At 40.8% G+C, this 18357-nt stretch overlaps 1 protein-coding gene across 4 annotated transcripts; it reads right to left on the bottom strand.

Moving 5' to 3' along the window:
* Window positions 1–4400: 4400 nt before the first annotated feature.
* Window positions 4401–17935, bottom strand: LOC124138681 (bis(5'-nucleosyl)-tetraphosphatase PrpE [asymmetrical]-like). Of its 4 annotated transcripts, none has more exons than XM_046505448.2 (3): window positions 17837–17926; window positions 13477–13516; window positions 11623–12638 (listed from the first exon to the last, which is right to left on the bottom strand). In XM_046505448.2, exon 3 carries the CDS (start codon window positions 12582–12584, stop codon window positions 11757–11759), a length of 828 nt encoding a protein of 275 aa, XP_046361404.1. In that variant the 5' UTR covers window positions 12585–12638; window positions 13477–13516; window positions 17837–17926; the 3' UTR covers window positions 11623–11756. The 4 variants fall into 4 exon arrangements, with proteins under 4 accessions (XP_046361406.2, XP_046361405.2, XP_046361404.1 ...); XM_046505446.2 differs by having other exon boundaries at window positions 17795–17919; XM_046505450.2 differs by lacking the exons at window positions 11623–12638; window positions 13477–13516 and adding an exon at window positions 4401–5327 and having other exon boundaries at window positions 17837–17935.
* Between the last annotated feature and the right edge of the window lie 422 nt (window positions 17936–18357).

Raw genomic sequence — 18357 nt, 5'->3', positions numbered from 1 at the left:
TTGAAAATCGGATTCGAACCACTTGAACTTATTTAGGTGTCATCATTAGTGAGAGCAAGCATGTCAGGTTTCAGTTTCATTGCTTGATATATTTTCGAGATGTTTACCCCCAGACGCCGGACAAACCAGTGTTTGATAGTATGAGCAATGATCCATGCGGTTGGGGTACAACGACACGCAATCAACCAGCAGGTCACCTGACCACCCGAACCATTAAATCGCCTCTTAAAACCAGCATAGGTTACTGGAGACCAATTCTAACCCAAACCCCCAAGGATGTCCTACCTAAAACATTCAGAGAGCAAAGGATGAGGTTCTACTACACCAATTCAGAACCAGTTGGGACAGTGCGGTTTTCGTAGCCTTCAGTGCAGATCGAGAGATATCTGCAGGCTGTGATTGGAGGATATTGTGTAAGATTTTTATGTCTTTTAAATGTACATCCATCCAGTTATTAAAACTGACCATGTTTTTCTATATTTAGTACTGTCCTTCTTTTTGATGACTTATGCTGAATGTGACCACAGCTTTTTTCAAGTAGGTGACATTTGGTGCGAAACTGGGGGTGGTGTGTTTAGCTTCCTGTACTCGGAAAAAGAGCTGGCTAAGCTAGTCATGTTTTTGTTTTTAATGCTGCTCTAAGGCCAACCTGTGCACACACGCACAGGTAATAGCTGTTGAATGCTTAGTTAATTTTTAAAAAAATATAACGTTACTATAGAAGTCTAAGCGAAAACATTTGGTCGTGTGTAACCATCATAGCAGAGGTGAACTTACCGGAAGCTCAGTTGCAGCGGCCATGTTGTATTACTGACCCATCGGTGGAGTAGTGACAGTCATAGTTGATTTGTATGTAGAGTAAACCCAGAAGGGCTGCTCCAGTATCGTCATCAACGTTACCTCGAAAGTGTTTAATGACGTCAAACATCAGAATATCAATTCGGGATCGACAGCTGATGGTCCGGCCGGTCAATAGACACAGATGTTGACAACACGTCATAACTTGGCTTATAACGATCGTGTAACAGCTGGACAACAACAACTAATTTCTATGTTCATTCAAAAGTCATTTATTCCATGTAATTTAAAAATAGATACATGAATGTAAATTGTCTGATAGGCATTTCTTAAAAGTTGACGTATGACCAAAGAGGCAACATTTTATGGATAACAACTTCAACATTATACCATTTGACAAACGGTAGAAGGATCTATATCAAAACGTCGCTGTTACAAACGGTAGAAGGATCTATACCGAAACGTTGCGTTACAAACGGTAGAAGGATCTATACCGAAACGTCACTGTTACAAACGGTAGAAGGATCTATACCCAAAGGTCGCGTTACAAACGGTAGAAGGATCTATACCGAAACGTCGCCGTTACAAACGGTAGAAGGATCTATACCCAAAGGTCGCGTTACAAACGGTAGAAGGATATATACCGAAACGTCGCTGTTACAAACGGTAGAAGGATCTATACCGAAACGTCGCTGTTACAAACGGTCGAAGGATCTATCCCCAAATGTCGCTGTTACAAACGGTAGCAGGATCTATATCAAAACGTCGCTGTTACAAACGGTAGAAGGATCTATACCCAAATGTCGCTGTTACAAACGGTAGAAGGATCTATCCCCAAATGTCGCTGTTACAAACGGTAGAAGGATCTATATCAAAACGTCGCTGTTACAAACGGTAGAAGGATCTGTACCGAAACGTCGCTGTTACAAACGGTAGAAGGATCTATACCGAAACGCCGCTGTTACAAACGGTAGAAGGATCTATACCAAAACGCCGCTGTTACAAACGGTAGAAGGATCTACACCGAAACGTCGCTGTTACAAACGGTAGAAGGATCTGTACCGAAACGTCGCTGTTACAAACGGTAGAAGGATCTATACCCAAACGCCGCTGTTACAAACGGTAGAAGGATCTGTACCCAAACGCCGCTGTTACAAACGGTAGAAGGATCTGTACCCAAACGTCGCTGTTACAAACGGTAGAAGGATATATACCCAAACGTCGCTGTTACAAACGGTAGAAGGATCTGTACCCAAACGCCGCTGTTACAAACGGTAGAAGTATCTATAACAAAGCGTCGCATTTACAAACGGTATGAGAATATATACTCAAACGTCGCTGTAACAAACGGTATAAGGATCTATACCGAAACGTCGCTACTACAGTATAATACAGAAGTTATCCACAAGCGTTTGCTTACTTTGTCAAGGTATATAAACTCACAATCCTTACTCCGAGATTGTGGCATAGATTGTTAAAGGTTACTTTAAAACGGCTACACGCACTGCGATTACTTAAATACACTTAATTATAGCTGCGAAAACGTGGACGTGCATTAGGGCTCAGTCACACATTCAGGATTTTGATCCGATACAGCAGAATCTGTCACGACATAGTCACGATTGTAATCCGACTAGACAAAATCGGCTGAGTTTACCGAATGTTACGGGACGCACCATACTGTCGGGAGTGCTTGGCCGACCTCTCTGGACCTTTCCCGACCCGTAGGACTCTGTTACGAACGTATACGACTGCGTTCAGACAATGATAGGACATTCCAGATCATTGAGGATAGTAATCCGACTTTTTCACTTTTCGTGTCGTAGCGCTGTCTGATCTCAAACGGGAGCCACAATCGGCAGTGTGTGAACCTGGCCTTACAGTTATGGTAAACACCATGGCACCATTCCCTACGTGGCCTCATTTTAAGCCGAATGTTACGATGCTAAAAATCGCCGTCCAATCAATTTACATCCTAGACTGGGACAGTCGTTATTTTTTTGCAACAACACGGTATCAAATAACCTTAGAGAAGCAAACAAAATGCAATACAGAAATAAATTTGAAACATTGATCCGAAAAAGTGACATATATAGTTTGCATTCGAAACACCCTGGGAAGAGGAAACAAATTGATCTCGGATTTGAATATTATTTTTTAAATTCATATTGGAGACGGGACTGCTTCCAGTCTACTTACACCCCTGACTGGGGGATATTCCATGCTAAGATGTTGATAAGCGAGGTGGATACAAGCGCGTCCAAAACGAAGCGAAGGTGGCGAATGGGCCCAGGGTACTTATCTTACCTAGAATGGAGAAATGATACCCTAGATAATCGAAGTTGGTGTCAGTGATATTTTAACTATATCACAGCAACCTTTAACTTATTGATTTTGATCCAGTTAATATAATTGTAGACTGCTAGAGCAACTACCATAGCCGTCGGTGGACGATGACATACCATCATCTGCGTTTTACACACCATCATCTGCGATGACACATTGTCCCTTCTATGTCCCTCCAACTGACCAACCAGATTCCACCTCTCATATCACTAGCATTTACTCCAAATAAAATGGCGCCCAGTGAATACGATCTAATCGATAATCCAGATCTATATTGTAATAAAACGGATCTTACTTAGCAAAGTGCATCAAATCACGTAAGAACCTTTATTGCAAACATGAACAGATTTGGAAAATATCTGTTGAAGCTGAGATGTTAGTATACAGGCTTGCAAATTCTGCAATCGACCGAAATCTGGAAGGCAGTTTACGAACCGGATGTTGATTTCGTTACACATACTCTTTAGTCCAGCCAAAATATTACTCCATAATTCCAGTCTAGCTCGGCAAGGGTGGTAACTGGACGTTTATAGTCAGTTAACTCTCTTGCCTCGGGAAGATGGTAATCACCCGATCACAGGTTGACTTGTACGACAAACATGTGACACTGAAGACCGATTGCGACTATAATCACCAGTCGGTTTATGACACTTCAACAAAATAAATTTTCACTCGACACATTTTGGTCAACTGGTAGATAACGGGTTTGAGAACTCTGTGCATGACCTAATGCACTTACGGCGGCACACCCAATACCACATCATCTGATCTGTTATGATGAATAGCCTGGACCTACATGCCACAACAGCATCGTGTCGGAAGTGAAGTCACTTTATCCATCTGTCTTATCACTCACTTAACACAGGGTTTCTCTCGCTGATGATACTTGTTTGATTGGACGGCTATTTGTTTCAAAACGAGGCTACTGTAGCGAATAGGTCCAGGGTAGTCATTGTCATGGAATGGACAGATCATACTCTGGATAATCGAGGGTGGCTGTACTTTACTACAGAGTGATTCGTAGCCATGCCTTACGGACCAATAAGTGTTAGGCGAGTGAGTATGATTTTACGCCGCTTTTAGCAATATTGCAGCAATATAACGCGGGAGACATCAGAAATAAGTGTTAGGTAGTACAGCAGGGCATTTTATAGACATCTGGACCTGATGTAATCTTTGTAGTAGAGAAAAGCCATAAACTCTTAAACAAAACTAAAGGTAGAGATTTGAAATGATTATCAGAAACATCACAATAATGTACCTTAATAAACCTTTTAATGTTTGTTGCCTGAACTGAGAAATCAAAACGTCTTCTCATTCGGGCTTCCCTACACAGTAAACCCGCCTTGCCTTCACGCTCACAAGTTTCTGACATCCATTGATAAAAATCCCAGTCAATTTATTTCCGTACTGACAACCCGTGTCTAAACATGTAGCAAAATCGTACTGCCGAAACCCTCGCCGCGCATCATGTCCAAAATATACATGTTGAGGGCCCGGCCACAATGACGACCAAGGCACGCCCCTATCGGGCTTATTTGAAAACACCAGACCCCCTCCATCAAAATAGTCTTCTTCTATGATGTTCCGCATACGGGTCAAGGCCACGAGGCTTTGCTTGTCCAAAGAGAGGCCAGGAACAATCCCAGCATGCACTACGATGGAATTCAAACTAGGGATGCCGATTGTGAAAGGCAGTTGGGACAGGAAGTGGTGGTCTTGGGTGGTCATGTCCTTGATCCATTTGTGTTTGGTTCGCAGGACATAATTTGGGTCATTTTTCATAAACCTGTATTCCTTCAATACAATTTCCTCGTGGTTTCCTCTCACGGCGTAACAGTCGATCTCCCCGCTCTGGATCAGCCTCAAGACGCCAATGCTGGACGGACCTCTGTTGATGAGGTCCCCTACGAAAAGAAACAGCACCTTTGCCTCCATTTTCTTGACCACTTGGATCATGTCCTGCAGTTCCTCCAAGCAACCGTGGACGTCCCCCACGACAAACACCGCCCTCCCCCCGACAACATCCTCTCCGAGGTCCAAATGACAGGTGTCCGGTAAAGGGAGGTCATACTTGTTTTTCCGGACCGTTGGTGTCTTTTGTAGGATTGACATGAGGTAGGCAACGAGAGCCGTCATTTTGTTAGTGTCCTCTGCTTCTCATCAGACCTCACATCTGGCTTCTGGAACATACAGAATTGACTATTAAGGTGTCAAAGTGTTCAAGTGGGTTACACAACAAGGGTTTGACTAGTATGACAGGTATATCAGGTGAGGTGAGATGAAATGGGGTTTAACGTCGCGTCCAAGATTATTGCACTTATATAGCGGCGTGCATGTACGTGTGTGTGTTTGTGTTTGTTTGGCTGCTTGTACTAGTCCGGACTAATGCCGATTTATAGTGAGATACCATGCCGCAGTTTAACATGAATACCCCACTCAGACACAGTATACTGACTCCGAGCCGACCAGTCCTTGTTTTAGCCCCTTAATGCCGAGCGCCAGACAGGGTAACAACAAGTACCATCTTTTAACGTCTTTTGGTATGACGCGGTCGGGGATCGAAACCCGGACCTTCCGCTCTCCGGGCGGACGCTCTACCACAAGACCACGGAGGCGGTCAGGTATATCAGGGATTTTCGAACAATTTGGGAGGAAGGTCCAAAGAGACGAACAATACCGGATCACGTTTACAAAGAGACGCAATTCTTTGCGTTTATTTGCCTTGAAGTAAGTGGGTGATTATTTCGTTGATTGGGGACACTGATTTCTTGCTGTTGTCTACAGTTTCATATGTTTTACTGATTACAAAAGCAGTCTGTGAAGTTGTTATTGTTGACGTATTTATTTGTAAGAACTGATTTCAACATGTTGTTTGTTTCGTTTATTGAGGTATATAGGTAAAGAACGTTGTGCACGCTTTGTTTCGAGGGAGCACACCGGTTTTAATTAACTATTTAGTTAACCAGCGGGGAAAGGTGAAACACAAGTTGAAACCTGTTTCTTTTATAGGCAGACTTCCTTCTTACGTTCATACACAAATCTGCATATTTTTGGCTAGATCAACTGATGTTCATTCACCACATAGTAGTAAAGCTTATTGTCTAGAAATTCCGTTGGTATTACTCGGCCTTTGAAGAGTGTTTCACATATTCACGGTTTGACATGGAGTAGACCATGGAGGATTACCACTTTGAGTTTGTTTGTTGTTTAACGCCGCACTCAGCAATATTCCAGCTTTATAACGGCGGTCTGTAAATAATCGAGTCTGGGCCAGACAATCCAGTGATTGACATCATGAGCATCGATCCACGCAATTGGGATACGATGACATGCAACAACCAAGCCTGACCACCCGATCCCGTTAGTCGCCTCTTTACGACAAGCATGGTCGCCTTTTACAGCAAGCATGGGTTGTTGAAGACCTATTCTACCCCGGATCTTCACGGGCCTTACCACTTTGGTAACACCAACAAGCCTGATATGACGATAACACACCAAGGATCTAGATTTCAAACCCAAGCTGACCGTATCCTGACGCGACAAAGGGGCGGAACTCTGTACAGTGCGAGAGACCACTGAGACGTCTGTGGTACACATTTGAAGAGATTCTATCTGTACTACAACGAATGATCGACAAAACTGTAAGCGATATTATTTAAGTTGCCTTGAACCGGTAAAACGTTATGTTTTTCCGAAGAGAAACTGGGAACAGGTCAACCAGTTTGCGAGGCACAAGTGAAGCCACGATTGGAACATACGTTCATCGGCCACTTCGTCTGGGTCACGCTGACAGACAGGACTTATAGGTCGCCCTCGCACCATGACGAATATATTTACCACGCGGCAGGTGGTATTGTTTTTCTTTATTCGAGTATCAGTTTTCATCAGGTATTTTCCAAATGTCACACGGTTCAACATGGTACATATATGTGTCACGCGCGTTTATAAAAAGGGCGATCTCAAAAGTGTGTCTGAATTTGGTTTAACGTCGCTTTGAACAGTATTTCAGTGATATCACGCAAAGTAAGCTTCGTGTGGGAGGACCAGCAGTGGCTGAGACGACTGGTCTGCCCGTGTATCTGTTCCCGTCTTATGAAGCTATGCCATTTTAATTGCCTGTTATCATCGTGGATAAAAATCACCATGTTTACTGTATGAAATGCCATACGCCCAAATACATAAAATGCATACAACACATTGTAGTATTATTTTACAAGTATATTCAGGTTTCATTTCAGTACAGTTCTGCTATTAAAGTAAAACATGACAGATTTAAATTCTTGAAAACTTAAATCTTGAAAATTTGTGGTTGCCATAAGGAGAGGAAATGTTTGGACTGAAGGTCGAAGTACATATTATTTGTTAAGTGAAATGGGGTTTAACGTTGCGTCCAAGATAATTAAACTTATGTAGATGTGTACATGCACGTGTGTGTGGCTACTTGTACTGGTCCGGACTGATGCCGATTTATAGTGCTAGCCCACTGAGATACCATGCCGCAGTTTAACATAAATACCCCACTCAGACACAGTATACTGACTCCGAGCCGACCAGTTTTTGTTTTAGCCCCTTGATGCCGAGTGCAAGACAGGGTAACAACAAGTACCATCTTTTAACGTATTTGAGTTTGACGTGGCCGATGATCGAACCCCGGGCCTTCCGCCCTACCACCAGACCGCAGAGGCGGTCTACATATCATTTGGTATGTATTGCTTTAGAGTGTTTTCCGAGGATGAACTGATACAAAGGTGAAATGATACAGATCTTCGATATTGTTTAGGTAACAATGTATAGATAATTCCTCAGATTTTTTAATTTGGTGGTTTCATCCAATATACAAAAAAAAAATTTGCCTCGGTAGTTATCTTAAAAATGGTACAATATTCATATCGAGTACTAGGTTATTACGCAATAGTCGATTCTTGTCTGTATATTTCTTTCAATCTGGCTTGAAAAAGGTTAAGAAAATACATCCATTTTCTTGGTAAACCCAGGAATATTTAAAACATGAACGAAATAGAATATGTCTAACATTACTTGTCCAGTTCTGTCTACCTACTGAATCAAGATTGAAACACCATTTCGAAATCCGTTTCAAGTCTGAAAGTGTAATGAAACTGGAGAACTGTTTGTTTGTTTCTTCTCTAACGCCGCACTCAGCAATATTCCAGAGGTCACAAATATAATCGAGCCTGGACCAGACAATCCAATGATTGCCATCATGAGCATCGACCCACGCAATTGGGATACGATGACATGCATCAACCAAGTCAGCGAGCCTGACCACCCGATCCCGTTAGTCGCCTCTTACGCCTCTAGTCGCCTTTTATGGCAGACATGAATTGCTGAAGACCTATTCTAGCCCGGATCTTCACGGATCTCATTACATGAATATAGTTTGATATTTGGTGATTATTTTGTATATTTGACGCAAATATGCAGATTTTCTGGAGCTCCGTGATTCAGAATTCGTTACTCCCGTGAATGTAAAAAATGTGGGAATGTTTTTTTTTCGGAACAATCTATTTTTTCCCCAATTGGAGCCAACAAACTATTTATTTACTGAGCACCAGCAACCACCTTATTCATTTTCACCATTAACACAAAACATTTGGCGTTTGGGTACTTTCCAACCGAAGAATCTATTAAATTTTTACCACTGCCAACAAACTATCCATTTAAAAAATCTCCCCTCCCTCTTCCCAAAATGGGTGCTCCTTTTCGACTGTCGTTGCTCTGAGACCGCGTTTTTCATGATGCCCTCATAAAAGGTACCAAAACGCTTCATACAAAAGAACCAAAGAGTTACTTCCCCTGAAAACGATAATTGGGTTTAAGACGCTTCACGAAATTTATTTTTAAAAAAGCCACGAGGGCTGAATGGTTGTCGCATTCCGACGCAGGATAACGCTAGGTTGGAGTGTGTTTGAATAGATTAACTTATAAAATAGAATGGTCAAAGGCCACCCTGGGGTGACAATGATTGGATGCTGAAAATAGTCAATAGGTGTTTGGAGAGGGTTGCCATGTGTGGGTCATGTATTTTAAACAAACTTATGGATAAAACAATATCAGCCTGTTTTATAACTTCATTGTATTATCATTGCAACCTGCTACTCAAAAGTGGCTAGCTTCTGTGAGATTTCCTTACAGGTAACAATGAGAAATGTTTAAACTCTTCAGTGGGTTAACTAGCTACACAATGCAATCCCTCTGAACATGTGATGTTTCTCTTTCATTATTCTTATTTTGACCCATATGTTTTATCTAAAAAAAGCATCTCCCTGAACCAAGTAACACACACACAAAAAGACACACACTGACAATATGACATTTTGTTTCATATGTTAACACACCTGGATATTAATTTCTGATTAATATATAACCTCTAAATACTACTACTTTGGAGTGCTCTAGAAACAATGTCAGCATGGGTTAACTTCAGCTGTATGGGCCGAGGGCCTACATCCATGCGGAACTAGAGATAATGAATAATAACTGTCTATGTTTTTGTAGTAGTCCAGACCGCCTCCATGGTCTAGTGGTAGAGCGTCCGCCCGGAGAGAGGAAGGTCCGGGGTTTGATCCCCAGCCGCGTCAAAGACGTTAAAAGATGGTACTTGTTGTTACCCTGTCTGGCGCTCGGCATTAAGGGGCTAAAACAAGGAGTGGTCGGCTCGGAGTCAGTATACTGTGTCTGAGTGGGGTATTCATGTTAAACTGCGGCATGGTATCTCTGGGCTAGCACTATACATCAGCATCAGTCTGGACTAGTACAAGCAGCCCCCAACACACACGTGCATGCACGTCGCTATATAAGTGCAATAATCTTGGACGCGACGTTAAACCCAATTTCACCTCACCTCACCTCAACCTCGCCTCGCCTCGCCTCACCTCACCTCACCTCACCTCACCTTGTAATAGTCTATGTGTCTGTTGGGTAATGAAGATCCATTGTATAATGTAAGACCTTGTTTCTCCCAATATTGTACATGTTTTTTGCAACTAATACAGGGTAAGAATTCGTCTCCATGTACAATGCTTACATAAAACCAAAATAATGCATATTAAGTAGAGTCCCGACTTAGTGAAAGTGTTCAATTCCCTATATGGGTACACTGTGTGAAGCCTATTTCTGATGTCCCCCGAAGTGACATTGCTGGAATATTGCTAAACTATAAGCGATATAAAATTCAACCCACTCACTCACTGTTTACAAAATTGTAATATTTTCATATGAAACAGAACATGTATGTTGAGGCCCAATACTATCTACATATGTTCCAAATTTCATTCCAGTTTTGCTAATGCCATACAATTTTTCCAAATGTTTCTCGAGGAACACACTAAGTTCCTAATGTCATCATAAGGAGTGAGTGAGTATGGTTTTATCCTGCTTTTAGTAATATTCTAGCTATCTCATGGTGAGATCTTCAAACATATTACCTACATGGATGATCAAACCAGGGCTTTTGGTGGGACAAGCGAACCCTTTAACCACTAGGCTACCCGACCATCATGAGGAGAAACATGCAGCTTCCTCAGCTATTTAAGAGATGTCAACAAAGCCAAAAATGTATATTGAGCAGACATGAATGAGCAGTGACCATACATACAGCTGCTTTGGTGCCAGTTCCAGATTTCAGAAGGGTCAAAGTGCAAAGGTCATATCAATGTCAAAATAAAAGATATCTCAAAAACGCAACACATAGTTCAGTCCCATTACTAACTACACATGTTCCAACCCGCATTACCATCAATAACCTTTTCAAAATGGCTGTCGTGGTCGCCATTTTGAAAATCAGATTTAAAACTCTCACACAAGTTCAGATCTCATCACTGGTGGGAACAGGTATATCTTCATCATGTTCATTGGTCAAGTGGTTTCTAAGCACATTATTTTTACAGTGTGGGAAAATTCATATTAAAATAATTTGGGAGCATGGTCAAAGGGTGAAGGTCAAATGAAGGTCAAAACTTAAAAACTTGCAACACAAAAATGGAACATATGTATTGGGCATGTTGGGGCTCACTCTTACCTACAAATAAAATATCTACACCAAATTACATTACATGTTTATATAAAATGGCTGAGTAAAAAAAGAGCATTTTCAATATGGCTGTCAAACCTCTTAGACAGATTGTCATCGCTTGTGGGAACATAGATGTGAAGATTTGGTTCAGTCGTTTCTGATGAGATGATTACGACAAACTCTGAACAACCAGAGTGAGTGAGTGAGTGAGTGAGTGAGTGAGTGAGTGAGTGAGTGAGTGAGTAAGTGAGTGAGGTTTTACGCCGCTTTTAGCAAATATTCCAGCAATATCACAGCGGGGGACACCAGAAATGGGCTTCACACTTTGTACCCATGTCGGGAATCGAGCCCAGGTCTTCAGCGTGACGTGCGAACGCTTTAACCACTAGGCTACCCGACCGCCCCTGAACAACCAGATCACAAAATAAGCAAGATAAGTTAAATAAAGTCATAACATTTTTTATTATCACTAAACTTGTTCATGAATATCCAAATAAACCAAGAGATGATAAAAGTGTGACTTAAAGCACAATCATGTTAAAAAACATAAAACAAACATAAACAAAGTCTAAGATCTTTAATCAGTCTTTGAAAACATGTCTGGCTGTTTGGATTTCACTGATATCATCTCTCTTGTTCCATCCAGGAAAACACCCGTCAAGCACTTTCCATACACACAACCAGTGTCAAGGCCGGTAGCATATTGATACATCTGAAGACCACGTACCGCATCATGACCGAAGTACACATGATCAGGGCCCGGCCACAAGGAAGCCCAGGGAACTCCGTCCTTTGAACTCTCAGATGGGATGAGGGTGGGATACAGGCCATGAAATACTGTATACAATTGTTCTATATTCCTCATGTGAGTCATAGCCGTGAAGTCTTGCCCTTCGAATCCCCAGCCCGGAATGAGACCTGCGTGAACTATGGTTGCGTTCAAACTTGGAATGGATATCGTGTATGGTAAATCTTTTAAATATTCAAAATCGGTCCATGGTAGGTCTTTTATCCATTTATTTTTATCCTTCATAACGCAATTTGGGTCCCCGATGGATCTGTAATATTCATGGAGGACCACATCGTCATGGTTACCACGTACTGAGTAGCACTCCATGCTTTGAACTAGTTCTAGTACTTTTTTGCTCTTGGGGCCCTTGTTGATTAAATCTCCAACAAATACACACAGAATATTGGGCTCTTTCTGTTTAGCTTTGTCAATCAGTTCACACAGTTCGTCATAGCAGCCGTGAACGTCCCCGATTACGAAGACTTTCCTGTCCCGAATGACGTCTGCTCCCAATTCAAGATGGCAGACCCTTGGTTGAGGGAGGTTGTGTTTGCTGGCCCTGGGTGGGGGTCTTCTTTTCAGAACAGATAAAACATAAGACAGGAGGGACGTCATTTTCTTGTCAGTGTACTTTGTTCTTTCGATCTGTGCACTTTGACTTCAGTGAATCTGGAAGAAATTCAATACATTCTCACACATCACGTTATACGTTTGAATGCAGAGAACTATTATGATTTGATACATTTTTATTATTGCAAATAATATTTCTAAATTATAAATTTGACATTTGGGATAGTAATCTCTATTCTCTGACAGAAGTAGAAAAAAGTTACACCTGCAAAAAGAATGGCTGGCCATATTCCCAGATTTTAATTTTCAAATATTCAACAAAATAATGCTGACGACATGTATAAATTGAAACTAACTACTTGTTTCTTCTTGCAAGATTTTTATATTCATGGGCGTGAAAAAACTATTTTTCTTGTTTATCATGACAGGAGTGTTAGATGATGACGTGTTAAACTCCAAATTGTTTTTTTTGCACTAGATTCCTGTTTTTCTGTACATGCTGTACCATTCATCATCCGGACGAGGATCGGGATTAGGATCGGGATCAAGAAAAATTTAAGGATTGACTGTATTTTTTGGTTCATTGAGGTATGAATCGAAAAACCAATGTGCAAACTTTTGTAAGAATCTGTGTAACGTATTTGATGGTTAGGAGTGTAAACATATTTGATACTTAGGACTGTAATTACTGTAAACATATTTGATGTTTACGAGTGTAAACATATTTGACGCTTAGGACTGTAAGCATATTTGATGGTGATATAGTACTGTGTCAATCAAGCAGGGTAGAGAATAGACCCAGGGTATGTGTAATAATAAACTGAATAAACAACACCCTGGATAACTGAGGATGTCAGGTCATGACAAGTCAAATGTCTGACATCTATGGATAAATACTTGAATACTTATAAACAGATAAAACAGAACATGTTCTTACCTGATGAAACTGTCTTGTCAAAGTGACTTAATCTTCTCGACTGCAAATAACAGACAGATCAGCATTTGATATTCTGTTGAACAACCAGCATGACTTCTAAACAACATCAAAACACTTGCAACAAGAGAAGGGAAGTAGTACATAGCCTTGCTGTGTCCCCTACAGTAAACATGTTAAACAGTCACATACAGTCAACTATGATTAAAACGAACACGCTTATAATGAACTGGTTTTTTGGTCCCGACGATTAGCTGTGTATATGATGTATATATGTTTATAATGAACTACGGTTATAGAGAACTAAAATTAGTGGTCCCGTTGAGTTTGCAATAACCGTTGTCTACTGTACTTATCTTCAATGAAAAATAATTTGAACTATCTCACACATGTTGGTCTTCAAGGATATAGTATATGAAGCTTGGTCTGCCCTGCTGAGCGGTTTGTATCCATTGTTGTGTTTATGTTAAAGGTCAAGGAGATTAGCCACTGTTAGCTGGAAAGTTTTAATGGTATTGTTATAAACTGATAAAGGTTCACAGTCTACTGACAGAGATACTCAGGTTCACTGATATTTTTTACATACATGCAGTGGTGAGACATCTTAAATATTTTTTTTGTGATAATTTCTCAAAATGTTATGTTGATTGGAATTATTTGTTTTAATATAGTGGGTGTGGTTCTTATAATAAATTTTCAACAAGTTTTAATTGTATTTTAATGACTTTATTTATCATGTTTATATTGATCATGTTGATAGTGACAGTACATGAGTAATTCTTAAACATTTTACTTACTTCTGGGTGGCAGAGTACAAAACCAACTGCTTTTCATTGTATTTTTTTTCACATTTAATTTTTTGAGGGACTCAAGGGACTGGTTGACAATGAATTTATCTTACTGGCATACCGTACTCGACGTAATAAGTGCCTAGGGCGCTCTCAAAATTAGAAATAGGGGGCTCTTATTAGAGTATTATTTTGAGTTGAAAGATCATAAATTTCGTGGTTTATGCTGACAGACTGAAATGTTTATATACGACAGATATATTTTTCCAGGATTTAATTGCCCATAATTAAGGATGCATATAACATACGAGTGCGTATTATACACAAATAAATAAGTCTTGTGTACATTAATCAATTGGAAGGGGTGCTAATTGAGATTGTTCACTAGCCAATATATTAACAAATATCGCCGTGGGCGCTTATCATGCTTATTAGAGCAGAGCGCTTATTACGTTGAATACGGTAATTGTCATTTGTGTATCTAAAATGTCTACATGGGCACGATGGGTATGGCTAACGAACCGTTTCATGGACATATCGACGGCTAGTAGACGACAATAACCACAACCAGAGTTATTACCCCATATTATAATGTGTTAAGTTCTCTCAACTGCATTTGACAGGTTGACAGTTTCAATAAAACATAATCCCATCATAATATTCACATTGATAAAAATTCAGCATTTCCCTGCAGGGTATATGAGATTGGAACCACTTGGGGTAATTGGGACAAAACTGCCTGTTCAGTAGCCAATCAGAAATGAGTATTTCAATGCAAGGTAAGATGATTCAATAGGTGAGCAGCGAGGCACCAGATTATATTTTTGAGCCATTGAGTATTTACTCACAAATTATCATTCACATTGGGTATTGATGGTTTTAATTGTGTAGTCGATACATTTTTACTTCCTTTGGTTTAGTGTATTGGGTGAGGTGAGGTGAAATGGGGTTTAACATTGCATCCTTGATTTTTGCAGTGACGTGCATGTACGTGTGTGTGTTTGTGTGGCTGCTTGTACCAGTCCGGACTGATGCCGATTTATAGTGCTAGCTCACTGAGATACCATGCCGCAGTTTAACATGAATACCCCACTCAGACACAGCATACTGACTCCGATCTGACCAGTCCTTGTTTTGGCCCTTTAATGCCGAGCGCCAGACAGGGTAACAACAAGTACCATCTTTTAACGTCTTTTGGTATGACGCGGCCAGGGATCGAACCCCAGACCTTCCGCTCTCCGGCCCGACGCTCTACCACTAGACCACGGAGGCAGTCCCTAGTCTATTGGGCTTTGTAAACCAATGCATAGTGAGTACTAGCCCCAAGTGTGACACATATCATATAACCTTATAACACTAACTGCGACACATGTCTAAGTTACAATAAGCGAGATGTTGGGCACATGTGTGTTATTCACTACAGTAGAGTTCATGTATATGTGATACACCAGCATTCAGCGAGTAAAAAAATATATGTAAAGGTGAGGTGAAGGTGAAATTGGGTTTAACGTCGCGTCCAAGATTATTGCACTTATATAGCGACGTGCATGCACGTGTATGTGTGTGTGTGGCTGCTTGTACTAGTCCGGACTGATGCCGATTTATAGTGCTAGCTCACTGAGATACCATGCCGCAGTTTAACATGAATACCCCACTCAGACACAGTATACTGACTCCGAGCCGACCAGTCCTTGTTTTAGCCCCTTAATGCCGAGCGCCAGACAGGGTAACAACAAGTACAATCTTTTAACGTCTTTTTGTATGACGCGGCCCGGGATCGAACCCTGGACCTTCCGCTCTCCGGGCGGACGCTCTACCACAAGACCACGGAGGCGGTATATATGTAAAGACATACGTATATCTCATAAAGCTACATTAGATATATCACACGGTGTTGTTATACTATTGTGTTACAAACATTTTTCATGTGTACTTGTAAGAAACAAGTCAAAATTAATTAGGTTATGGTGATTCTATTTTAATTTGTGTATCTTATGCAAACATGGCAAATACACAGCTTATTTGTAACCCTGGATGTATTTACCAATCTTTGGGGTAAGATGACACACCAACTCAGGCAGGTCACAGACAAGACTTAGGCACTCATTCAATACACACTAACTAGACATGCTGGCAAAAAAATACCCATTTCCCTGACAAGCACTAGGCACTGTTGTCAGGATTCCAGCTGCCAATGCACTTATCATCTTCAAACAGATGAGGTAAGTCAGCGCCATTGACGAGTGGGTCAAAAAATGCTTTGAACAATATTTCAGTTATCATGTCTGGTCATATTATGATGTGTCAACTTACTAGGGATGTATTGTGATACTTAATTTGCACCAGTTTTTTTTAAATTCTCCATAGTCCATAGGTTGCAACATTTTTCAGTTGTAGAAACTAACATTTTCAGTCTACTAGTCCTTATAATGATAACATATTGCCAAACCCTTATTTCTACTAGTCCTTATGATACCTTAACTATTGGGCAGTTTGGCAAGGACTCCAGGACTAGTGCCAGTTTCTAACACTGTTTTTGTGTTTCAAAGTAACGTTGGCAATCGTATTTGTCGTCATGCTTCTTGGCCAGGTTACAAAATGTAGAAAATATCATCATATATCTTTTTAATAGATACAGAATTAGAATATGAATCTAAACACGGGTAGATCTAGTAGGGCTGGGACGGGTGGCACAGGTACTCGGGTCGGGTGGGTACTGAGTAGGTGAGGTGAGGTGAAATTGGGTTTAACGTCGCGTCCAAGATTATTGCACTTGTATAGCGACGTGCATGTACGTGTGTGTGTTTGTGTGGCTGCTTGTACTAGTCCGGACTGATGCCGATTTATAGTGCTAGCTCACTGAGATACCATGCCGCAGTTTAACATGAATACCCCACTCAGACACAGAATACTGACTCCGAGCCGACCAGTCCTTGTTTTAGCCCCTTAATGCCGAGCGCCAGACAGGGTAACAACAAGTACCATCTTTTAACGTCTTTTGGTATGACTTGGTCGGGGATCGAACCCCGGACCTTCCACTCTCCGGGCGGACGCTCTACCACTAGACCATGGAGGCGGTCTGGGTACTGAGTAGGACCCGGGTACCCACAGGACTACCTGGACCTGTGGTTAGTCATGTGATATATTGTTTAATGACAAAAATGATCTAGAAAACTATGGTTACACTATCAGTGACTAATTGTTTGCATTTCTTTCTGACTATGCACAAATTCCTTCTGACTAGGCCTATATGATTGAATAAAGATAAAACTTTATTTATCTCGTAGTACTTGTTTACCCGTTTGATTTCACGTGTAACATGTTATCCAGAAAATCAACATTAACCTCGGCTGTTAAGACCATAGAGAAGAAATAATCTTGCTCTAATTTCACTTTCGCCGTTTCATCAATGACAATAAGGCCACCAATATCAACATCGTCGGACTGAATATTGATCGTGTTATTTGGACTCAGAGCAAGTATAATTCTGTACCATGGAATCGAATATCAGAGGATGAATAATCTATGCTCACCAACAATCATGTGTAGGACATCAACGGAATAATCGAGCGAACCTTTCATGCTTGTAGTTTCTCATAACGTGTCCATCACCAAGTTTTGGGAAATGACTTCAACAAAGGGACGTCACTCTAATAATTTTATGCTACTCTAACAATTCTATGGCAAAGTTGTTTCCGGAACACCGAGACAGGTTCGAACCTGCGAAAAGTATTGCAAGCATAAACCTCATTAAAATGAGATGATATTGATTTCTTACATTTTTTTCAATTCAGTATGAAATTTTGAACTCATAGATGGTTGAACCATAAATGCATTTATTTTTAAAATTCTGTGTAGTGTTATATGGTAGTGCACATGTATTTTATTGTTGAACAATGATTGTAACTGTGTTGCAATGTTTCTGATGAGGTTCGGTAGACGCTCACTGTATTGTGTGTGATTAGTTGTCAGAAATGTAGTACTGTTTAATGTGAGCAGTTGTGAGAAAGTTACTATGTTTAGATGCTTGTGCTGTGTGTAATCTTCCGGTATACCGTGGACTGATGTGTAATATTCTGTAATGTTCTGGTGCCGG

The sequence above is a fragment of the Haliotis rufescens genome, unplaced genomic scaffold (assembly GCF_023055435.1).
Source record: "Haliotis rufescens isolate VD_foot unplaced genomic scaffold, xgHalRufe1.0.p SCAF_15, whole genome shotgun sequence".
Classification (NCBI taxonomy): Eukaryota; Metazoa; Mollusca; class Gastropoda; order Lepetellida; family Haliotidae; genus Haliotis; species Haliotis rufescens.
This window is presented reverse-complemented; position numbering and strand designations above follow the sequence as displayed.

What these genes read in the sequence shown, in the direction of transcription:
- LOC124138681 (XM_046505448.2), bottom strand. Translation starts at nt 12,584, where the DNA reads ATGACGTCCCTCCTGTCTTATGTTTTATCTGTTCTGAAAAGAAGACCC.